The sequence below is a fragment of the Salvelinus alpinus genome, chromosome 1 (assembly GCF_045679555.1).
Source record: "Salvelinus alpinus chromosome 1, SLU_Salpinus.1, whole genome shotgun sequence".
NCBI lineage: Eukaryota > Metazoa > Chordata > Actinopteri > Salmoniformes > Salmonidae > Salvelinus > Salvelinus alpinus.
This window is the reverse complement of record NC_092086.1, coordinates 31980468-32005764: the sequence shown is the minus strand read 5'-3', so window position 1 is coordinate 32005764 and position 25297 is coordinate 31980468. Positions and strand designations below refer to the sequence as shown.

At 44.5% G+C, this 25297-nt stretch overlaps 1 protein-coding gene across 9 annotated transcripts in view; it reads right to left on the bottom strand.

The window, feature by feature from the left end:
- Positions 1–25297, bottom strand: part of LOC139573982 (C-Jun-amino-terminal kinase-interacting protein 4-like) — a 55641-nt gene that overhangs the window by 20937 nt on the left and 9407 nt on the right. For 2 of the 9 annotated variants that reach the window (XM_071398035.1, XM_071398098.1), the window contains exons 2-11: positions 23962–24082; positions 18763–18833; positions 16322–16416; positions 6664–6814; positions 4607–4693; positions 2803–2941; positions 2547–2640; positions 2259–2392; positions 1432–1443; positions 148–205 (exon numbers count right to left, since the gene is read on the bottom strand). In XM_071398035.1, the coding sequence (XP_071254136.1) occupies positions 148–205; positions 1432–1443; positions 2259–2392; positions 2547–2640; positions 2803–2941; positions 4607–4693; positions 6664–6814; positions 16322–16416; positions 18763–18833; positions 23962–24082 (962 nt within the window). Of the gene's footprint in view, positions 1–147; positions 206–598; positions 614–1431; positions 1444–2258; positions 2393–2546; positions 2641–2802; positions 2942–4606; positions 4694–6663; positions 6815–16321; positions 16417–18762; positions 18834–23961; positions 24083–25297 lie in introns of all 9 variants that reach the window. The other 7 variants (XM_071398028.1, XM_071398054.1, XM_071398044.1 and 4 more) reach the window with 5 other exon arrangements.

The window sequence follows — 25297 nt, the reverse complement described above, 5'->3', positions numbered from 1 at the left end:
TGTGAAATCCATAGATTAGGACCTAATGAATTTATGGAACTCTGTAACTCAAATCCTTGAAATTGTTGCATGTTGCGTTTATATTTTTGTTCAGTATAAATGTCAAATAAATCTAAAACTATACCACTCTCAGTATGTTTTTCTTACTTTGTCTCCATTAGTTGTGTGTTCTCCGTGATCAGGTTCTCAACCTCACGACCCATACCTGTAAATAAGGAGCAACACCAGCCAGGGGAGAAATTACCTAGTTTTCTGCTTTGTGTTCATACAACTGGAGTTTATAGAACAGCATGTATAGAAGGCATGGATAGATTCTCTTATGTATCAAATAGTTCTTAATCAACTATGTTTTTAAATCTTTATCCAAAATAAATCAATATTTATGGAGGTGCGTTTACTTCAATGGATGAACACAGTCACATTGACTGACTTAAATATTCATATAGATAAAATAAAGAATCAGTCCATTCAGGGTGTTAAATATCTCATAGTGAGATATTTCTAAGAAATACAAATCAGGGACAACCCCAACAGCCACCACACAGAACATGTTACATGTCGCAACAGAGTAGGATGGAGCGAGCGGGTGAGGTCTTACCAAGCAAGCTAAGATCTGAGAAAACCATGCAATCCAAGTCAGGCAAGAAAAGGAGAGAGAGGTGGAGAGAGTGAGACATGAGGTATGTATGAGGAACACAACGGAGGAATGAGAGCTAGGGTACTCCTAACAGGCTAGTGGGGAAAGGAATGAGTTACAGTTCTAGGGTAGAGAGACAGTTGGGAAAGCTAGAGAAGCTATAAAAACAAACACAAACGAAATCTATTTAAGCTGTTAAGTAAAAAATTTGTTATTAAAGCTGTACGATGAGTTATTCTTCATGCTTATGGTGCATGTTAGACAGGAATCAGTATAACCAAAGCAGTTATATGAAGAACAAACATTTTCCAAATGCATTTAGCCCTTCTAACAGCTTTCATATGTCCGGTTTCATCTTGTGATCAACTTTTGTTGCCACTGTAATGCTAGCGAGGTGCTGCGGGGGTCAAATTTAGGTCAAGGCAGTAGTAGTAGAGCTATGAGCTGTAGATATGAGGTGGTGAGAGGCCGAATGTAGAGCAGGCCAAATGTAGAGCAGGGATGGGCAACTGGTCCTGAAAGGCCACAGTGTATACAGGCAGGCTTTTGTTCCAGCCCAGCATTAAAACACACCAGATTCACAAAGCCTAATAAACTAGCTATGGTTTTCCAATATAGAACATGTTTTCTTTAATTAAGTCAGGTGTGTTAGGGTGGAGCAAAATCCTGCACACACAACTGCAGATACCCATCCCTGGAATAGAGTTTTTCTCTGAGGACATAGAGAGAGGTATCGGAGGAGAAATAACAAAGGAGAAGGAGCAAAGGAGAGGTTTTGAGGTCATAATACACACCAGAGTACTCCACTGGGGTTAGGGACAAAAGCCAGAGGAGAGGACACAACGAGGAGAGAGAGAGGCGGGTTAGACACTGATGGAGCTAACAGCAGAGAATGACTTTTAACTGATACAAGCACAACTTCTAAATCCAGTTTAGCTTTGTATTTACCTAACAGCAACGGTTATTTCACTTCAGTGCAACAGCCAGTGTGTATTAGTGAGCTGAATGTAGTAAAATAGTGTCAGTTTATTGTCTAACCCAGTGGCCTGCTACTATAGTTATTAATGAGTTAGCATGCATTGAACACAGGAGCAGGAACAACGTAGGGAGGTCACCTGGGTAAACAACACACTCAGAAACTCACAAGGGGTTAACACAAGTCATCCCAAAACTAGTTAAACTCCATCTGTCAAAAGACATTCCAAAACTAGTTTAACTTCATCTGTCAAGAGACATTCCAAAGATACACTTTTAAATGAATCCAGTGGTTGAACTTTGTAGTTGACAGTGTCACACAGTTTGTACGTCCATTTTTTTTTTTAATAGATAAATCTTCCCAAAAGTTGCTGTAATGCTGGGGGAATGAATACTGTTCCTTGAAGGTGTCAGGCTTTAGTTCTTACAGTATAGCTTATATAGAAACGGATCCTTGTGTTGTAATTCATTATCATAATGTTACTACAACATTACTCAAATGCTAATAGCAACAGATTGTTAAAGGTGTTATATTTCATTACCATAAAGTCACTACAGTGTTATAACAATGTTACTACAATGCTAAACGCTACACATCCTTGGAGGTGTTTTGCTGCTATAGGAAAGGATTCCTTCCCTCGCTTACCCAGCAGGTCCGCCCCCTCGTCCACGTCTCCGATGACGTCCCCTATGCCTGCAGACGACAGCTCCGCAAACAGAGAGTCTGTGTTGCGGTCAAACGCCATGTTCTCAATGCCAATGCCTCCTTTGGTCGGGGTGCTGCATAGTGGAGCGATTAGCAGAATAGCATTTAGCAGGTTGTACAGGAGTAATACCCAATGTATTTCAAGGTCTAAATTGTAGTCTCAATTTGTCAATGAAAGAGAGGATTTATCCCAAGTTGACTATATGGTGATGGTTTTGTAGGGGTTACCTAGATGCTTTGTATCCACTGAGGTCCATGTCCAGTTCAGGGGTGGACTCAATGATGTCATGCACATCTGAGCTATCCTCGTTCTCTGGCACACCTACAGGACACATATAATACAGACTAGAATCAAATCAAAGAGAACTTCATTATGTGCTATTAGATCATCAAGAATGGATACAAAGACAAATCTCTCTGTCATCTACCATTGTAATACTTGTCGTGAGGACTTAGTTGCAGTATCGTGAGTAAGATTTCATACCCACTGATATTGACCTGTTCCCCAGTGCCGCTAGCAACTCCATGCTCTTACTGTTTGGCCCCTCCCCTTCCATGGCGACGTCCGAGGCCGTGGTGGACATGGGAGTGATCGACTTCGAGCCAAGGTCCGACAGCTCGTCCTGCAACCACAACCGATAGGGTCATCATAGAGATCATAGAGAGGTCAAGAGTCAAAGGTTAACCCTAACCCTGACCGTGACCCATTAAGGGATAACATTTTCCTGAACTAGGGCCCGGAGTTTTTCCTGGTAAGGTCATGTGTGGAGGAAAAACTCCTGTCTCTAGTGCTAGGTACAGTAGAGACAGGACAGGAACACAGGGATGTCACCATGGTAACAGTTCAGAGAGGGGAGACACCACAACACCACAGCTCAACCTGGCTTAAAGCTAACACACTGGAGCTGGGGACAAAACTAAACAAGCACTAGTTAAAGACATTGAGGATACAAGTAGTGCAGACAGAAACCCATCGCCTGTGACTCCCATCAACTTCCATAAAAAATGTATTCTATTATGAGTCAGTTAAGAACAAATTCTTATTTACAATGACGGCCTACCTAGGCCAAACCCGGACAATGCTGGGCCAATTGTGTGCCGCCCATTGGGACTCCCAATCACAGCTGGATGTAATTCGGCCTGGATTCAAACCAGGAGCTGTAGTGGCGCCTCTTGCACTGAGATGCAGTGCCTTAGACCACTGCGTCACTCGGGAGTAAAGATCTTTCATTTTAATATATAACATTTCTTAAAGGTATTTCTTTGAAGTGATGACTTTTTAATTGGGAGAAGCTCTAAAAAACATAAATTGGTATCCATTATTCTGTACAATAATCAAATATGAATTTGATCGTAGATGATCTATTTTCTGTAGTTTGAGCTCAGGACCAGGAATACGTTGACTGGGACAAGGAAGGGTAGAACACAGTCAACAGCTAATACACACTAATTCACACTTCACATCAGATCACAGGGCTCACATGGACTTCACAAGAGGTCAGAGGTCAACACAGAACATAAACCAATCATGGGCCCAGTGGATAGTGCCATTCCTTCACTGAGAGACAACAACACAGAACACACACACAACTCAAAGGTCAGCTCATAACAGAAACAAACACAAGATTCACTATGAATGACAACACAATAATAAGTGATCTAATCTCCAATGTTAAGTCTACATAGAGTACAATAAGATATACAACTACAGAGTGTAGTTCTACTGTGTAAAACTACAAAGAGTGTTATAACTACGAAGACTGTTATTTAACTAGGGAGAGTAGTATGCATGCTAAAACTGTGAGATAACTACATACTGTGAGACAATTTGCTAACAAGTTCACGTGAAAAAAATGAAACGGAGCTAGGACAGCAACAGCATGTGAAAGAAGTACAGCTCGTACCATGCAGTTTGGCAAAATGAAACACGACAACATAGAAGCTGAATGGAACCACGCCTTCCCCACTCTACAGACCACTGACTGATCAAAACAGCTCATTTTAGGGGGGAAACTAAATGGAGGTGATCATTGACTGTTCCTTTAGCTCACTGAGGAGGATCTATCTAGGATTTGAAGGGAAACCTGACATGGTTGCATTGGGCTCAGGTGGTCTGTGAAGTGAGGGACTTTGAATAATGCGCAAAGAGATGCTGCTTGCACTGAAAAAATGAAACAGCACACTGAAGACAACTACTAAAGCCCACACACACAACATGGGGCTCTCCATGGCATGTACAAGCGGGTTGCAGTGACGGTTTTCCTATCCACCAGCACAGAGACAACTACCTTGCAGTCGTCTGGGAGTGAATTCCCCCAAGAGATCTGCAGCGTACTGTAACCATCCCTTCTCTTTGGGGGGTCGTCTGCATCCAACTGCTTGGGGAGAGAGTTACAATGAAGAAGCACATTTCTGCAGAAGCACTGAGGCAACACACACTGCCAAGCGTGCGTGTGTGTGTGAGTGTGTGTGAGTGTCGGTCTACATTGCTCACAGCTGGTGATGGCTGGCTGAAAGTCAAGGTTATTAGATTCAACATGTCGGAGGTTTTGAGGTGACCAACTAGCCCAGTGACTACCATCTCACCACAGCTGACTGAAGCCTATGAAGTTCAGTCACTGAACCATACAGAAGAACCCTACTTACATAGTCAGAGTATTATTGTGTCAATGAAGTTTAGAGTTTGAGTTACTCACATACTGACTCTTGGGGTTGAACGCTTATGAGGTCGCCCTTATTTATGGAGAACTCAAAAACCAAATTCCAAATTCGAACACACTCGAATTCCAAACTAAATCTGAAAATACATATGTTCACATCTTTCATTGGTGGCTGCAATCTCCCTTTTCTAGGTTCTTCTGTATGGCTAAGAGACAGGTTATTGCAATGAATGATTCCGATACTATTCTAAAAGTCCAGGCATCAGAAGCAGTGGTAATCTCGTTGAAATGGCACGCAGCATTTGGTTCATGACTGCGAGACATGTTTGCTGTTTGAATTGACAGCTGGACGAGAGAGCAGTGCTCAATCAATAGTAGTGAGTGACCGATGGCATTTGTTAATGAACTCAGAGCAGTTCATCTGAAGAGAATACATGTCAGAAAACGATGGTCATGTCAACATGGGGTTTGCACATAACCCCCAACTGGTTCTAATGACATCATTTCAACCAGCTTTGAGCGCTGGGACTGAGTATTTTTAGCCTATATAAAGAAAACCAATACAGTCTATAAGAGATACCACTGTCACTACACTTACAGATCAACAATAGACGATTCCATAAAGAGAAAGCTATTTCTAGGTTGGCCATACCATAAAATGTTATGTAGTAGAACATTTTGACAATCAATACAACTACTCATTTACAAAGAGTCAAAACATCCAATCACGTGCCGGCCTGCGCTCTTTCTCCCCCAGTGATTGGGTGCCTGCCAGCAGCCTTTATCCCAGAATGTACCACGTCACAGACCATCTACCTCTCGTCCCGGAGACCATGCCACACTTCTGAACGAAGCGGAGCAGCAGCCGAAATAACGCAGGCACCTTTAGGGTATTTTACCATCACTGAAGAGAAAAACAGATATGTACACAGACTCCATCCAGTAATATTCAAAGTGGTGATGCTTATTCCTACCGCTTATGTAAAGGAACTGCAAAGCCCCGTTCAGGACGGTACAATAACACACTGTAAGTCTTTGTGACTGTGGGTCTGTGGGCAGTGTGACGGCATTTGGTTTACTACTGAGAATCTCATCCAGTGCCAGAGAGCGATGATGTCATGATGTTACCATCTGACAGACATCTAACAGCATGAGGACAAATGACTAAATAAGGAGCATTCTATCCTGCTAAGTTATGCATATTCATGAAGTTGGCCCTCTGAAACATGTACTGAGGAGGAGGGGAGGGCGGTTGTATGAATACACAGAAGCCCCTGTCAGATCCTTCTAGAAGACATCACAGAGGGGTGCCGACTCTCTCCCCTCAGAGCCCTCTCTAAAGGCCTCTTCATTAGGCATGCTAAGCGTGCCTAGTCCAAAGCCCTGTGCTCTAAGCACATGAGGGGGAGGAAACAATAGGAGGCAGCCACTTCAGACTATTGAGGTGCACCCTTGCTCTCTCACATTGTGCGTGATTAGTCCAAAACCCCCCTTCCTGCAGAAAGAGCCATTTCAAATGTATTTCAACAGGGCCCTATAGCCTCACCCAGGCAGAAATAAACAGACTCAGGTTTATTCAAATGTATCTGATCATTAAAATAGACAGTTTCATTGCCCCCATTTTTTTCTAGGCTGTGCCAATCACATGTCTGTGTATCTGTTATCGAGCCGTCCCCATTTCCCACCTTGAGGCTGGCATTGGAGCGCGGGTGTTCCAGGTGGTTGAACCTCCAGGCCTCTGCGCCCGGCGTCTCAGACCTGGCCTGGAGGTCAGGGGTCAGAACTGACCCCCCTCCTGACATGGGGAAGACACCCAGAGACATGGGACGCTCTTTCCTAGAGAGACAGAAGAGGAAGAGGGTCAGTCAGATTATACAGTGTGAGGGACATGTTTAGCATGACTGGCTACACTAACTACACTATAAATATATCTGGCCATTCGTATTGACAACGTTTAAAAAACATTCTGATGAGCTAGTTAAAAAGCTAAGACTTAAAGTGGGCTTATTTTTTAGAAACAGATCTTGCCTCTCCCTAAACAGTAGGAAGCAGATTGTACAGTCAACTTTACTGCCAGTTGTTGACTATGGTGACACCATTTACCAGAATGCAGCAGCCACTACTCTGCCAAAATAAAGGAAACACCAACATAAAGTGTCTTAATAGGGTGTTGGGCCACCATGAGCCAGAACAGCTTCACTGCACCTTGGCATTGAGTCTACAAGTGTCTGGAACTCTATTGGAAGGATGTGACACCATTCTACCACAGTAAATTCTTGTTGATGGTGGTGGAAAATGCTCTCAGGCGCCGCTTCAGAACCTCCCAGAAGCAGTGGTGGGAAAAGTACTCAATTCTCATACTAAAAACACCTTCATAGAAAACCACTCAAGTAAAAGTCACCCAGTAAAATATTACTTGAATAAAAGACAAAGTATTTGGTTTTAAATATACTTGAGTATCAAAAGTAAATGTAGTTGCTAAAATATACTGTAGTATCAAAAGTAAAAGTACAAATAATAATAAAAAATCCTTATATTAAGGAAATCAGACAGCACAATTTTCTTGTTTTTTTTATTCACGGATAGCCAGAGTCACACTCCAACACTCTGACATCATTACAAACAAAGCATGTGTGAGTCCGCCAGATCAGAGGCAGTAGGGATGACCAGGGATGTTCTCCTGATAAGTGTGCGAATTGGACCATTTTCTGTCCTGCAAAGCATTCAAAATGTAACGAGTACTTTTGAGTGTCAGGAAAAATGTATGGAGTAAAAAGGACATAATATTCTTTAGGAATGTAGTGAAGTAAAAGTACATCACCGGGGCCAAGCTTCCTGCCATCCAGGATCTCTATACCAGGCAGTGTCAGAGGAAGGCCATAAACATTGTCAAAGACTCCAGCCACCCTAGTCATAGACTGTTCTCTCTGCTACCGCACAGCAAGCGGTACCGGAGTTCCAAGTCTAGGTCCAAGAGGCTTCTAAACAACTTCTACCCCCCAAGCCATAAGACTCCTGAACAGCTATTCAAATGGCTACCCAGACTATTTGCAAATGGCTACCCCCCCCCATCTACTCTGCTGCTACTCTCTGTTATTATCTATGCATAGTCACTTTAATAACTCTACCTACATGTACATATTACCTTAATTACCTCGACACCAGTGCCCCCGCACATTGACTATGTACCGGTGTGGCGAAATCCTGCACTTTAGTGCGCTGCCACTTTAAGAGCGCATGAGCAGTAGGAAGGAGGAGATAAAAGAGCTCGTTAAGCTCTATTGGAGAGGAGCTATTGATTGGCACGACAGTTTTTGTTGTGTGCTATGCTGCAGAGGTTTTTTTGTTTGTCTTCAGCGTATGTGGTTGTACAGTGTTTGGATCAATCCTCGGTGTGATCGCTCGACGACGTGGTTGTTCTCATTTGGGACCACGATGGTTATGGATCAAATGGATTAGTAGCAACATTTGTTGCGAAGCATTCAACTACAACCCAACATACCATCGGACAGTCAGACCGGATACCTGCAACCTCAAGACCACAGCTAAGCCCTCTCTTGTTCCCTTTCTCTCTTTCTCTTCACGCTATGTTCCAGTGCTTTACACTGCAACCGACTCTATTTCCTAAGTACATTGAAGTTTCATTGGAGCTGGACTAGTGTGTATATGAACACCACGCATTCATACCCTCTGCACTCCTTCCCAGGAAGAAAATACAAACTATTGCAAATCCTCTGTGTGATGACTGGGTTCATTTGTTATTGTATGAAGTTGCTGTTTATTTGCTCTGCCATTATTGTTATATGAGGTATGTTTGGTGGGGTTACCAAGAATTGTGGAAGGACTGTGATGTGATGTGTGATCTATAGGGTGTGTATTCTTTTTCTCTCCGCTGGCTATCTGGTCAACAGGCTACACTCTAGGCAGTCTCTTCTGTTGATGTGTGTGGGTCTGGTAGTGGTACTCGCTGTTCTACTATTCTTTTCTTTCGGCAGGGTTAATACCTGCCTGGCGCCCGAACAAAATCTTCTTTACCTTTCTCTAATTAATACCGCTACACCGGTACCCCCTGTATATATCCTCCACATTGACTCTGTACCGGTACCCCCTGTATATAGCCCCCACATTGACTCTGTACCGGTACCCCCTGTATATAGCCTCCACATTGACTCTGTACCGGTACCCCCTGTATATAGCCTCCACATTGACTCTGTACCGGTACCCCCTGTATATAGCCCCCACATTGACTCTGTACCGGTACCCCCTGTATATAGCCTCCACATTGACTCTGTACCGGTACCCCCTGTATATAGCCTCCACATTGACTCTGTACCGGTACCCCCTGTATATAGCCTCCACATTGACTCTGTACCGGTACCCCCTGTATATAGCCTCCACATTGACTCTGTTCCCGGTACCCCCTGTATATAGCCTCCACATTGACTCTGTACCGTTACCCCCTGTATATAGCCTCCACATTGACTCTGTTCCCGGTACCCCCTGTATATAGCCTCCACATTGACTCTGTACCGTTACCCCCTGTATATAGCCCCCACATTGACTCTGTTCCCGGTACCCCCTGTATATAGCCTCCACATTGACTTTGTACCGTTACCCCCTGTATATAGCCTCCACATTGACTCTGTACCGGTACCCCCTGTATATAGCCTCCACATTGACTCTGTACCGGTACCCCCTGTATATAGCCTCCACATTGACTCTGTACCGGTACCCCCTGTATATAGCCTCCACATTGACTCTGTACCGGTACCCCCTGTATATAGCCTCCACATTGACTCTGTACCGGTAACCCCTGTATGTAGCCTCCACATTGACTCTGTACCGTTACCCCCTGTATATAGCCTCCACATTGACTCTGTACCGGTACCCCCTGTATATAGCCTCCACATTGACTCTGTTCCCAGTACCCCCTGTATATAGCCTCCACATTGACTCTGTTCCCAGTACCCCCTGTATATAGCCTCCACATTGACTCTGTTCCCGGTACCCCCTGTATATAGCCTCCACATTGACTCTGTACCGGTACCCCCTGTATATAGCCTCCACATTGACTCTGTTCCCGGTACCCCCTGTATATAGCCTCCACATTGACTCTGTACCGTTACCCCCTGTATATAGCCCCCACATTGACTCTGTTCCCGGTACCCCCTGTATATAGCCTCCACATTGACTTTGTACCGTTACCCCCTGTATATAGCCTCCACATTGACTCTGTACCGGTACCCCCTGTATATAGCCTCCACATTGACTCTGTACCGGTACCCCCTGTATATAGCCTCCACATTGACTCTGTACCGGTACCCCCTGTATATAGCCTCCACATTGACTCTGTACCGTTACCCCCTGTATATAGCCTCCACATTGACTCTGTACCGGTAACCCCTGTATGTAGCCTCCACATTGACTCTGTACCGTTACCCCCTGTATATAGCCTCCACATTGACTCTGTACCGGTACCCCCTGTATATAGCCTCCACATTGACTCTGTTCCCGGTACCCCCTGTATATAGCCTCCACATTGACTCTGTACCGGTACCCCCTGTATATAGCCTCCACATTGACTCTGTACCGGTACCCCCTGTATATAGCCCCGCTATTGTTATTTACTGCTGCTCTTACCTCTTACTTTTTGCGGGGGTATTTTATTAAAACTGCATTGTTGGTTAACTTCTCTGATCTACGGATCCCGCATACGGGTTTGAATTCGACAACATACGGTGATCGCCACAAATAGTCATATTAAACATTCCTGAAAATACAAGTGTCTCACATGGTTCAAAATCCTAGAATCTTGCTAATCCAACTGCGTTGTCAGATTTTAAAAAGGATTTACTGCGAAAGAATACGATGCGATTATCTGAGCACAAAGCCCCATACCTGTCACGTTCCTGACCTATTTCTGTTAGTTTATGTGTGTTAGTTGGTCAGGACGTGAGGTTGGGTGGGCATTCTATGTTTTCTGTTTCTGTGTTGGTTTTGGGTTGCCTGGTATGGCTCTTAATTAGAGGCAGGTGTTTGGCGTTCCTCTAATTAAGAGTCATATTTAGGTAGGCGTTGTCACAGTGTTCGTTGTGGGTGATTGTCTTCCGTGTCTGTGTAATTGTTTGCACCATACGGGACTGTGTACGGTTTGTTCGGTTTGTGTAGTCTTATGTCCTATTCGTGCGTTCTTCTTGTTTTATGTAAGTTCGTCGTATAGGTCTGTCTACACCGTTTGTTGTTTTGTTAGTTTAGTTTAGTTCGTGTTTTCGTTTAATAAATATGTGTTCAAACTCCACTGCGCCTTGGTTCGATCAATACTCCTCCTTTTCGGTAGAAGAGGAGGAGGACCGCCGTTACAGAATCACCCACCATACCAGAGCCAAGCAGCGGAGTCAACGGAGTAAGGGACAGGAAAAGAAGGAGCAATGGACATGGGACGATATATTGGACGGAAAGGGTTGCTACACTTGGGAGGAGATCCTGGCTGGTAGGGATCGCCTCCCATGGGAACAGCTGGAGGCACTGAGAAGAGCAGAGGCTACCGGAGAGAGGAACCGGAGCTATGAGGGAACGCGTCTGGCACGGAAGCCCAAAAAGCCCGTAAGTAATTCCCAAAAATTTCTTGGGGGGGGGCTAGAAGGTAGTGGGCCAAGGGCAGGTAGGAGACCTGCGCCCACTTCCCAGGCTTACCGTGGAGAGCGGGAGTACGGGCAGGCGCCGTGTTACGCAGTAGAGCGCACGGTGTCTCCTGTACGAGTGCATAGCCCAGTGCGGGTTATTCCACCTCCCCGCACTGGGAGGGCTAGATTGGGTATTGAGCCAGGTGTCATGAGGCCGGCTCAACGCGTCTGGTCTCCAGTGCGTCTCCTCGGGCCGGCATACATGGCACCTGCCTTACGCATGGTTTCCCCGGTTCGCCTACATAGCCCGGTGCGGGTTATTCCACCTCCCCGCACTGGTCGGGCAACCGGGAGTATTCAACCAGGTAAGGTTGGGCAGGCTCAATGCTCAAGAGTGCCAGTACGCCTCCACGGTCCGGTATTTCCGGCGCCACCTCCCCGCCCCAGCCTAGTACCTACAGTGCCTACACTACGCACTAGGCTACCAGTGCGTCTCCTGAGCCCTGTTCCTCCTCTACGCACTCTCCCTGTAGTGCGTGTATCCAGTTCGGTGCCTCCAGTTCCGGCACCACGCACTAAGCCTCCTGTGCGTCTCCAGAGCCCTGTACACACTGTTTCTTCTCCCCCTACTAATCCTGATGTGCTTGCCCTCAGCCCGGTGTCACCAGTGCCGGTACCACGCACCAGGTATAGAGTGGGCTTTGAGAGTCCAGTGTGCCCTGTCCCTGCTCCCCGCACTAGTAGGAAGGTGCTTATCCTTAGCCCGGTGCCTCCAGTTCCGGCACCACGCACCAGGTCTACAGTGCGCCGTATCCGGCCAGAGCCATCCGTCTCCCCAGCGCCATCTGAGCCATCCGTCTCCCCAGCGCCATCTGAGCCATCCGTCTCCCCAGCGCCATCTGAGCCATCCGTCTCCCCAGCGCCGTCTGAGCCATCCGTCTGCAATGAGCCTGCAAAGCCGCCCGTCTGCCATGAGCCTGCAAAGCCGCCCGTCTGCCATGAGCCTACAGAGCCGTCCGCCAGACAGGAGCCGCTAGAGCCGTCCGCCAGACAGGAGCCGCTAGAGCCGTCCGTCAGACAGGATCTGCCAGAGCCGCCAACCAGACAGGATCTGCCAGAGCCGCCAACCAGACAGGATCTGCCAGAGCCGCCAACCAGACAGGATCTGCCAGAGCCGCCAGCGAGCCATGAGCGGCCAGAGCCGTCAGCCTGCCATGAGCGTCGAGAGCCGTCAGCCTGCCATGAGCGTCGAGAGCCGTCAGCCAGCCATGAGCGTCGAGAGCCGTCAGCCAGCCATGAGCGTCGAGAGCCGTCAGCCAGCCATGAGCGTCGAGAGCCGTCAGCCAGCCATGAGCGTCGAGAGCCGTCAGCCAGCCATGAGCGTCGAGAGCCGTCAGCCAGCCATGAGCGTCGAGAGCCGTCAGCCAGCCATGAGCGTCGAGATTCGTCAGTCAGCCATGAGCTGCCCTTCAGCCAGAAACGGCTATATACCCAGAACTGCCCCTCAGTCCAGAGCTGTCTCTCTGTCCGGAGCTGCCCTTCAGTCCGGAGTTGCCCCTCTATCCTGATCTCCCTCTCTATCCTGAGCTACCTCTATATTCTGATCTATCCCTCTGTCTTGTGCTATCCCTCTGTCTTTATCTATCTCTCTGTCCCGGTGTTGTCCCTGTCAGTGATGTTACCAAGAGGATTTTGTGGGGGTAGAATGAGGGTGGACATTTTTAGGGGGAGATGGAGGCTAGGATTGACTATGGTGGGGTGGGGACCTCGCCCGGAGCCTGAGCCACCACCGTGGTCAGATGCCCACCCAGACCCTCCCCTAGACTTTGTGCTGGTGCGCCCGGTGTTCGCACCTTATGGGGGGGGTTATGTCACGTTCCTGACCTATTTCTGTTAGTTTATGTGTGTTAGTTGGTCAGGACGTGAGGTTGGGTGGGCATTCTATGTTTTCTGTTTCTGTGTTGGTTTTGGGTTGCCTGGTATGGCTCTTAATTAGAGGCAGGTGTTTGGCGTTCCTCTAATTAAGAGTCATATTTAGGTAGGCGTTGTCACAGTGTTCGTTGTGGGTGATTGTCTTCCGTGTCTGTGTAATTGTTTGCACCATACGGGACTGTGTACGGTTTGTTCGGTTTGTGTAGTCTTATGTCCTATTCGTGCGTTCTTCTTGTTTTATGTAAGTTCGTCGTATAGGTCTGTCTACACCGTTTGTTGTTTTGTTAGTTTAGTTTAGTTCGTGTTTTCGTTTAATAAATATGTGTTCAAACTCCACTGCGCCTTGGTTCGATCAATACTCCTCCTTTTCGGTAGAAGAGGAGGAGGACCGCCGTTACAATACCAAACTACTTTTTCAACCAGCACTGGCGTAACAGAATCACAGATTGCAATGAAATAAATAATTTACCTTTGAAGATCTTGCTCTGTTTGCAATCCCAAGGCTCATTGTTACACAATGAATGGTCTTTTGTTCGGTTAAATCCATTTTTATAGCCTAACACGAAACATTTTGTGAACGCTTATCTCGTTGAATTTCGTGTCATTAAATTTTTGACGAAACATTCGATGTAAATACACAGACTAAACCTGACTTTATCCAGTCATGTTTGGTTTCCTTGCAATCAACTGTTTGTTTGTAACACAACCAAACTTGATGGGTCATTTCGCGGGACGTATTGACCCGAAAAAAACGATTGGAAGACAAGTAACGACCTCATTGTGCACCAATTATATGACCGCTGTTTCGTTGATTGACTGTATTTTAACCCAATGACCACTGATCGTCTTGAAATCTATCTGGGTAGATAGCCAATGAACAGAGGTAAACGGCAATATCTAATGTTTGTGTTTTGGAAGACCAACCCATGTAGTACACTCCGGCGTAAAGATCATCATTCGCCATTGAAGTTTCATACTGGAAGTAGCCAAACTCATTACGCACAGCACTGTTTCGGTAACAAGCATCTTCAGATGTTTATATATCGAAAATCATGGCGAATAAGTCAGGGAAAGCTAAATCTAAGACTAGATATACGAATGTAGACAAAATTATAGAGGAAATTGATTGTGAAAGTGAAACATATGCTTTTGGAAGACGACTCAGTTAGCGACAATTACTCAAATGGAAGCATATTTTTTGAACGGAGAGGACATTGTTTTGGACTGGTAAGTTCTTCTCATGCTAATGCCGTTGTTTGAAATTAATAATATAAAATATTATTTGTGATTGTTTTTACATTTTATTTTCAATATAAAAATGTAATGAAATATGTAAAGTACACATTGGCTATGCTTCCTCAACTCAGTCTACATATTATGGATTAGAGGGAGCATGGTCGAGATGCGTGTGTCTGCTGCCAACGTGTCCATCCCCCTCTGAAGCTGGTTCATCCAGCTGGACCCCTGCTGTCTCTGGTTCCACACCTCCCGGGCCATCTAGAGGTAAACTGCTCATATTTACTCTTGAGGGCTATATTATTTGATTTGATAGAGGACTGAGGGTCTTCCAAATATTGAAAGTGTGTAAATAGTTACCCATGTTATTTTGTAAATGTATATATTTTTTCCCCCATTTTTTTTCTCCATTTTTTGGGGGGGTGTGTTAGAATACCATTTTGGTATTTTGTATATAGTTATTTGTTTCAAAATGTATACCTTCACCAATTTGGCCACTTGGGTACATTTGGGCTACTTGTGTGGGACACCTGGGTGACTTCATGATAAATGTCATGTAGCACACTCATTTTGGTACTGTTGCCCTCTTATGTTTTTCACTGAAATTGTCCCCATATTCATATCTGAATGTTTGTTTTATCTTGTTCATTTTAAAGATGATGATACAACAATTAAAAAGAAAAAACGTATGGTTTTTTCATTGTATTATCTAAACCAGATCTATTGTGTTATATTATCATACATTCAATTCACATTTACACAAACTTCAGAGTGTTTCTTTCAAATGGTACCAAGAATATGCATATCCTTGCTCCTGGGCCTGAGCTAGAGGCAGTTAGATTTGGGTATGTCTTCAGGCGGAAATTGAAAGAAGGAGGGGGGTAGTTATAAGAGGTTTTAGGGGCTTGTAAGAAAGCATTTCACTGTTAGGTCTACACCTGTTGTATTCTGCACATGTGACTAATTTGATTAGATAAGTTGTCAAAAATATTAATAGTAAAGTACAGATACCAAAAAAATTACTTCAGTAGTACTTTAATGTATTTTTATTTAAGTTATTTTTCATGCTCATCAACTCTGTCTCCCGAGTGGCGCAGCAGTCTAAGGAACTGCATCTCTGTGCAATAAGTATCACTACAGTCCCTGGTTTGAATGCAGGCTGTATCACATCAGGCCGTGATTGGGTGTCCCATATGGCAGTGCACAATTGGCCCAGTGTTGCCCGGGGTAGGCCGTCATTGTAAATAACAATTTGTTCTTAACTGACTTGCCTTGTTAAATAAAGGTTAAATAAAATAAAAAAAGTTAAATAATCAAACCACTCATACCCTGTGGATGGGGTCATTGTCATCCTATGGGGGCATAGCCATGGTAGCCAAAATAATGGCCTGCCCAGGAATATTTATTTATGCATGATGGGATGTTAATTTCTTAATTATCATCTCAGGAAACAGACCAGTGTGGAAGTACCTGTTTTCAACAGACTTTGTACCCTCATTTAATCAAGTGTTTCCATTATTTTGGCAGTTACCTGTATAACACCAAGACTTACCTGACTCTGCCCACCGTTCCAGAGTCTGAAGTCTCTACTACACTCATATGGTGGAGCTTGATCCTCTCTACATGCTCCATGTAGTTATGGATCATCTGTAATGGACAGAACAGAGAGGTTAGTTCTACATGCTCCATGTAGTTATGGATCATCTGTAATGGACAGAACAGACTGGTTAGTTCTACATGCTCTGTGTTGTTATGGATCATATGTAATGGACAGAACAGAGAGGTTAGTTCTACATGCTCCGTGTAGTTATGGATCATCTGTAATGGACAGAACAGACTGGTTAGTTCTACATGCTCCGTGTAGTTATGTATCATCTGTAATGGACAGAACAGACAGGTTAGTTCTACATGCTCCATGTGGTTATGGATCATCTGTAATGGACAGAACAGACAGGTTAGTTCTACATGCTCCATGTAGTTATGGATCATCTGTAATGGACAGAACAGACAGGTTAGTTCTACATGCTCCATGTAGTTATGGATCATATGTAATGGACAGAACAGAGAGGTTAGTTCTACATGCTCCATGTGTTTATGGATCATCTGTAATGGACAGAACAGACAGGTTAGTTCTACATGCTCCATGTAGTTATGGATCATATGTAATGGACAGAACAGAGAGGTTAGTTCTACATGCTCCATGTGTTTATGGATCATCTGTAATGGACAGAACAGAGAGGTTAGTTCTACATGCTCCGTGTAGTTATGGATCATCTGTAATGGACAGAACAGACAGGTTAGTTCTACATGCTCCATGTGGTTATGGATCATCTGTAATGGACAGAACAGACAGGTTAGTTCTACATGCTCCATGTAGTTATGGATCATCTAATGGACAAAACAGAGAGGTTAGTTCTACATGCTCTGTGTTGTTGTGGATCATCTGTAATGGACAGAACAGACTGGTTAGTTCTACATGATCCATAACTACACGGAGCATCTGTAATGGACAGAACAGAGAGGTTAGTTCTACATGCTCCATGTAGTTATGTATCATCTGTAATGGACAGAACAGACTGGTTAGTTCTACATGCTCTGTGTTGTTATGGATCATCTGTAATGGACATAACAGACAGGTTAGTTCTACATGCTCCGTGTAGTTATGGATCATCTGTAATGGACAGAACAGACTGGTTAGTTCTACATGCTCTGTGTTGTTATGGATCATCTGTAATGGACATAACAGAGAGGTTAGTTCTACATGCTCTGTGTTGTTATGGATCATCTGTAATGGACATAACAGAGAGGTTAGTTCTACATGCTCCGTGTAGTTATGTATCATCTGTAATGGACAGAACAGACAGGTTAGTTCTACATGCTCCGTGTAGTTATGGATCATCTGTAATGGACAGAACAGACAGGTTAGTTCTACATGCTCCATGTAGTTATGGATCATCTGTAATGGACAGAACAGACAGGTTAGTTCTACATGCTCCATGTAGTTATGGATCATATGTAATGGACAGAACAGAGAGGTTAGTTCTACATGCTCCATGTGTTTATGGATCATCTGTAATGGACAGAACAGACAGGTTAGTTCTACATGCTCCATGTAGTTATGGATCATATGTAATGGACAGAACAGAGAGGTTAGTTCTACATGCTCCATGTGTTTATGGATCATCTCTAATGGACAGAACAGAGAGGTTAGTTCTACATGCTCCGTGTAGTTATGGATCATCTGTAATGGACAGAACAGACTGGTTAGTTCTACATGCTCCATGTGGTTATGGATCATCTGTAATGGACAGAACAGACAGGTTAGTTCTACATGCTCCATGTAGTTATGGATCATCTGTAATGGACAGAACAGAGAGGTTAGTTCTACATGCTCTGTGTTGTTGTGGATCATCTGTAATGGACAGAACAGACAGGTTAGTTCTACATGCTCCGTGTAGTTATGTATCATCTGTAATGGACAGAACAGACTGGTTAGTTCTACATGATCCATAACTACACGGAGCATCTGTAATGGACAGAACAGAGAGGTTAGTTCTACATGCTCCATGTAGTTATGTATCATCTGTAATGGACAGAACAGACTGGTTAGTTCTACATGCTCTGTGTTGTTATGGATCATCTGTAATGGACAGAACAGACAGGTTAGTTCTACATGCTCCATGTAGTTATGGATCATCTGTAATGGACAGAACAGACAGGTTAGTTCTACATGCTCCATGTAGTTATGGATCATCTGTAATGGACAGAACAGAGAGGTTAGTTCTACATGCTCCATGTAGTTATGGATCATCTGTAATGGACAGAACAGACAGGTTAGTTCTACATGCTCTGTGTTGTTGTGGATCATCTGTATTGGACAGAACAGAGAGGTTAGTTTTACTTTTGGTACTTGAAATCTTATTCTTAGGAAAACAGTACAGATAGGAAGAGCTCCCTCTTTTCTCCCTTTTCTCTCTCTCTCTCTCTCTTTACCTCTGTGTGTCTTTGATGGAGTGAGTTGAACTCCTTCTTCAGCTCAGACTCTCGCTCTTCCATCCTGCCGACTGAAGGAGAAGAGAAGAAAGAACATCAGTCAGACAGTCAGTCAGATTATCAGTTTGTCAGACAGTCAGTCAGTCAGATTATCAATTTGTCTGTCAGACAGTCAGTCAGTCAGATTATCAATTTGTCAGACAGACAGACAGACAGTCAGTCAGATTATCAGTTTGTCAGACAGACAGTCAGTCAGATTATCAGCTTGTCAGACAGTCAGTCAGTCAGATGATCAGTTTGTCAGACAGTCAGTCAGATGATCAGTTTGTCAGACAGTCAGTCAGTCAGATGATCAGTTTGTCAGACAGACAGTCAGTCAGATGATGAGTTTGTCAGAAAGACAGTCTATCAGATGATCAGTTTGTCAAACAGACAGTCTATCAGATGATCAGTTTGTCAGACAGTCAGTCAGATGATCAGTTTGTCAGACAGTCAGTCAGTCAGATAATCAGTTTGTCAGACAGTCAGTCAGATTATCAGTTTGTCAGACAGACAGTCTATCAGATGATCAGTTTGTCAGACAGTCAGCTGATTAGTTTGTCAGACAGTCTATCAGGTGATCAGTTTGTCAGACAGTCAATCAGATGATCAGTTTGTCAGACAGTCAGCTGATTAGTTTGTCAGACAGACAGTCTATCAGATGATCAGTTTGTCAAACAGACAGTCTATCAGATGATCAGTTTGTCTGACAGTCAGCTGATTAGTTTGTCAGACAGACAGTCAGTCAGATGATCAGTTTGTCAGACAGACAGTCAGTCAGATGATTAGTTTGTCAGACAGACAGTCAGTCAGATGTTCAGTTTGTCAGACAGACAGTCAGTCACATGATCAGTTTGTCAGACAGACAGTCAATCAGATGATCAGTTTGTCAGACAGACAGTCAGATGATTAGTTTGTCAGACAGACAGTCAGTCAGATGTTCAGTTTGTCAGACAGACAGTCAGTCACATGATCAGTTTGTCAGACAGACAGTCAATCAGATGATCGGTTTGTCAGACAGACAGTCTATCAGATGATCAGTTTGTCAAACAGACAGTCAATCAGATGATCAGTTTGTCAGACAGACAGTCAGATGATTAGTGTGTCAGACAGACAGTCAGTCATTCTGACTGACATCATCAGTCTTATCCAACGCCAGTCTAGTCAGCTGTTAAATGAGTAGCTGTTCTTATAAGGAAACACACAGACACAGAGGCTAACCAATGGGAATCATCAGTAACACCATATTGTGACAAAAGGTAAAGCTTCAACGACCACACAAATAGAACTGCTCTGATTTGAACTGCCCACATTTCAACATCAATTGAAAGCAGCCCAAGACGGAAAGATGTGGGACTAACTGTACTCTACTCCCTGTAATGACAATGATCTGCCACTAGGTGTCCTCGCTTCAACAGTAATAAGCCATCAGACACTAGACTGATGTGTGACGCCAATGGGGCGGGGAACTCACAGCACTGAGAGAGGAGGTAATCTCTCTCAAATGATTTTAAATAGGCCCGATTTAAGAGGTGACAAAAACCCCTAATCCTCCCATTAGTCTGTCTGGTTTAGCCTAAAACCTGGCATTGAGCAGCACAACAGCCGGAGCACAGCACAGGGATACTATCAATTACACTGACATTAACACTCTTCAAACGCTGCTGGGACACTGGGGTACTGTTTGAATTGAAAATACTGCTGTGATGTTATGGTAATGTTTGAATTGAAAATGCCATGACTATTCTAGAGGGATTCTGTGTTTGTTTCTGATGTGAAAGAAAAATAAGGGCGGGGTAACTTCATGTGATGAATTGATATGTGCTGTTGATGTATACTGATCAAACAGAGCATCTCCACTCTGTGTCTAGATCAAACAGAGCATCTCCACTCTGTGTCTAGATCAAACAGAGCATCTCCACTCTGTGTCTAGATGAAACAGAGCATCTCCACTCTGTGTCTAGATGAAACAGAGCATCTCCACTCTGTGTCTAGATCAAACAGAGCATCTCCACTCTGTGTCTAGATCAAACAGAGCATCTCCACTCTGTGTCTAGATCAAACAGAGCATCTCCACTCTGTGTCTAGATGAAACAGAGCATCTCCACTCTGTGTCTAGATCAAACAGAGTTGAAGCGGCTATGAGGTTTTCGTGGTGATGTTCTGGTACAGGGATAACCCTAGAATAATCTGTAAAGTCAGATAATTGCGTACTGGGAGAATGATATAACATGGGAACATGGCACCACTACAACAAGGTCAACAGTACCATTTCCATGATGTAGCCTACTGGCACTAGGAACGCATGTCACACAAGGCTGTGGTGGTGGGCCATTTATGATGATGTCATCGGACTGGCAGTGCAGTCCAGTAGTGGGTGCAGCGTGTCGTTATTCATGGGTCTTCATTACAGTATGATCAGATCCTCTTTGGTGGATGAATTCCCTTTGATCAGCATGGCAGGGACCAATGAATTCATTCTATCTGACTGTAGATTACATGATAAGGGCCGCATCCCCATCTCCCTAATTAACATAATCTCCATGTGGTGTTATTGATATTATATCAAGCCATTACACATCTCCTGAATGAGGGACCACTACTCCACATCACATAGAGGAGGACAGGTTGTTCTGACTCCGGATTAGGTAGGCAGGTAGGTAGGTAGGTAGGTAGGTAGGTAGGTAGGTAGATAGGTCTGTCTCCCTGTTTTAGGGCTAATTAGCCAGAGCCATATACTGTATGTGCTATACAACTGCACCCATATACCATGTATACTGTATGTGCTATACAACTGCACCCATATACCATGTATACTGTATGTGCTATACAACTGCACCCATATACCATGTATACTGTATGTGCTATACAACTGCACCCATATACCATGTATACTGTACATGTCTAGCCTGGTGCCTAACCGTCACCACATATGGATGGATTGATTCATCACGTTTTTTAAGAATCGGTGCAGTGTATTACATTAACATGCACATTGTGGTGGAAATACTTCCCAGCCATTCATACGAACCACAGTGACTGTGGCCAGCTATGGGAGGGGCCTTTCTCTCTGCCTGCCCTACAGGCATCCGCAGGACAGCTATGTGGTCCTTCTCTGAGGAGTGGCGAGAGTGGGTATGATGTAGACCGAGTTAGTGTGTTTAGAACGTTGGCTCACTCTGTTGGGTGGACTGGGTGAGAGGAAGAACTGCATCTACGCAATATTCTGTTTCTTTTGACAAAAGACAATGAACGCCATTGTCAAAGAAACCAAGAGTTGTGTGTGTAGATCAGGGTTAGGGTCAATTCCATTTTAATTCCAGGCAATTCAGAAAGTAAACCAAAATCCAATTTTCATAAGTGAAAAGCATTGAAAATAATTGGAATTTCAGTGTACTTCCAGAATTTACTGGAATTGACCACAACCCTGCTGCAGATACACACCATGTCTAAACAGCAGTCTAGTGTAGCATTGTCCTGCAAAGTAACCACGGATCTGAAAGTCCAATCATCTTCTCCTTTCATACAAGCTTCCCAATTGAAGTAGGAGGGCAAGTAAGAGAAGATGCCTGCTGTTCAAGACTATCCACAGATTAGCTTGTGGGCTACTCTACACAGAGTAGCTGTGGACTACTCTACACAGAGTAGCTGTGGACTACTCTACACAGAGTAGCTGTGGACTACTCTACACAGAGTAGCTGTGGACTACTCTACACAGAGTAGCTGTGGACTCTGCCCTGGTTGGAGAACGCCTGTCTGGAACAGCATCATGACCCATGAATTATTCACCACAGACTGGGAGTGGCAGCAGCCAGGGCAGCGTGCTCTACAGATGGTTAACTACACAGATGGGACTCGTGACTGTTTATACACACAGGGCGTGTGCCGTTACAATCTGCATTTCCCAGTCCTGGATTGCCAGTCTGTTTCTGCTTTAGCAATTGTTTAGCATGACAACAATAAAGGAAATGGCTGAAGCAGGAACTGGCAGTCAGATTGGCATTTTCCTAAGACTGAAGAACAACAGCAGTATGTCAGTTTATGAAGCTGTGGTTCTCTCCTCCTCAATACGTCATTGCTAACAGAGGTTTGAGCTATCACATCAGACTGTGGATGCTTGTGTTCCCTAAAGGATGTGGTGCCTGGCTGCCACTTAAAGAGGATGGGAGTAACAGTAATCCTGTAATCCCATTACTGTTACCCAAAAAGAGTGTGTGTGTGTGTGTGTGTGTGTGTGTGTGTGTGTGTGTGTGTGTGTGTGTGTGTGTGTGTGTGTGTGTGTGTGTGTGTGTGTGTGTGTGTGTGTGTGTGTGTGTGTGTGTGTGTGTGTGTGTGTGTGTGTGTGTGTGTGTGTGTGTGTGTGTGTGTGTGTGTGTGTGGAAATACATTTGCACTGGGCTCCATGGAGATGCTATATATGGACTGCTGTGTGCAAAATGGTAGGCATACCAATGATGTGAAATGCATGTATGTAGGTGTGTGGGTGGGTGGGTAATGTATGTGTGGATTCAGTGTGAGAGGGAGAGAGGAGAAAGAGGAGAACCACCTCCTTGCCCCTACCAAATCACTCCGTTGTCACGTGTTGCTGACGAAACTCTGAGGGTGACTTCCAGAGAGTGACGAGGGGATCAATAAACCCATCATCGTCAGGACACACTCCTGACTTGAATGATGCAATTCATGTTCCACTTTTAAATAATAAAACAAGCATGAATTTCAAGTGAACAAATCCACCCTGTCGTTTTACAAAATCTAAACCTCAGCAACAGTTAAACATTTAATTTGGGAGGTATTTCATCTTTTACATGTGTCAAGTCTCGACATTAGACATAAACAAATGCATAAGGCACGTCTCTCCATTCTTTTGTGTGAAATTGGGCAAACTCAAAAATAACGCAGTGCTTTATGGGATTGAACTTTGCTATGGAGCAGGCAGTGTTGCAGGCTCAGTCGAAGTGCCTACCGGAGGGGCTAATAAGCCCCTACACACCCTCGATAGTTTTCACTCACTCGGCTCTGGGACACTTGTGCAAATGGCGGAGGTGCGTGTGAACGTGCAAGTGAGGGTAAGGGGAGGGTAAGGGGTTGATTTGGGATTCAGCCTATGTGTGTGTGTGTGTGTGTGTGTGTGTGTGTGTGTGTGTGTGTGTGTAAACTTACTTTGGTCTGCGTAGTTCTTGATCTTGAGTTCCAGCTGGCGGGAGTGGGACTCCATTCTGCCCACATGGTTCTGAAGGTCCTTCTTCTCCTGCTCCTGACTGTCCTCAAACTCCATGAACTTCTGCTCAGAGACACACAGAGGACTCTCAGTAACTCTCTCTCGTCAGTGACATATATACACACACACACACCACTCTCTCACACCACACACACACACCACACATTGCGTAATACAGTTTAAAAGAGACACTGCGAATATAGAAAGCAGAATTATTATTTGACCAAATACAGGACCCCCCTGTACGTTATGCAGAGGGGTACATGTGTATCTACTGCCACAACATAGTCTAGACTACACTCTAAGAAGCAGGGATGTCTACTACTACGTTACACTCCCACAGGATAGAGAGGATCTGGAAGTCTTCTGTTCACCCAGAAATGCAGGTCCCCTCCCCTCCCACATCCTCCTGGTGTGTCAGAGAAGTGTGTCCTGGACAGAAAGCCAGTGTGTGTGTGTGTGTGTTTCCACATCCTGCCAGCTGTAATCCTTTACTCTAGCCTGCTCTTCAGTCCTCTCCTTTCTTCTTTTCTGTTTTCACATTTATAGATGCATTGAAATTAGAGCTACCTACAGTACATCAGATAATTCTATTTTTTCATCATTAAACAAAGCCATGACATTCTATACAATACATTTCTACCTGTAACGTTCAACACAGCAAGAAAGGCCGCAGCTAATCATCTGGCCACCATACTGTATTATCCAGGCCTTCTGTGCTCCTCTCCCCTAGAAGAACAAACCAGGGAGCGCAGAGCCGCTGGAAAACGTGTGGCAAGACAGCCTTTCCCCCAGTACTTCAATCTGGTGTGAATACAGCGGCATTGAACACGTTTACCAGACAAATTCAATAGTTCACGTCATAGAAAAACATTTTGCAACAGAAAAGAAAGCAGGCATTTCTTATTGGACAAGTTGACATAGTACCTCCCCCAATTTCAGCCCGTTTACATGTTTTAGTGAATAACACCCTGTCCCTGGGATTTCACATGGTAACCCCCATGCTCGCTGTGACAGGTGGATTCACTTGTCAGTCACAGTGGTCTCCTAGCTACAGCCTACAGAGCCTAATCAACCACGCCTCTCAGCAACTCTTTTTGGTTGCACCAGCACATCGTTTTTTGACTCTGCACTTGGTTTATTTCTTCGCTCACGCTCCTCTCCAGTGTGGAATCCTGGAGCAATCTGACTTTGTGGTCGTGTTATCTAGTGGAAACCCTCCTCATGAGTGAACACACATTTTCATGGAAAACAAGGCATGTGTGAATAAAAGCAGTT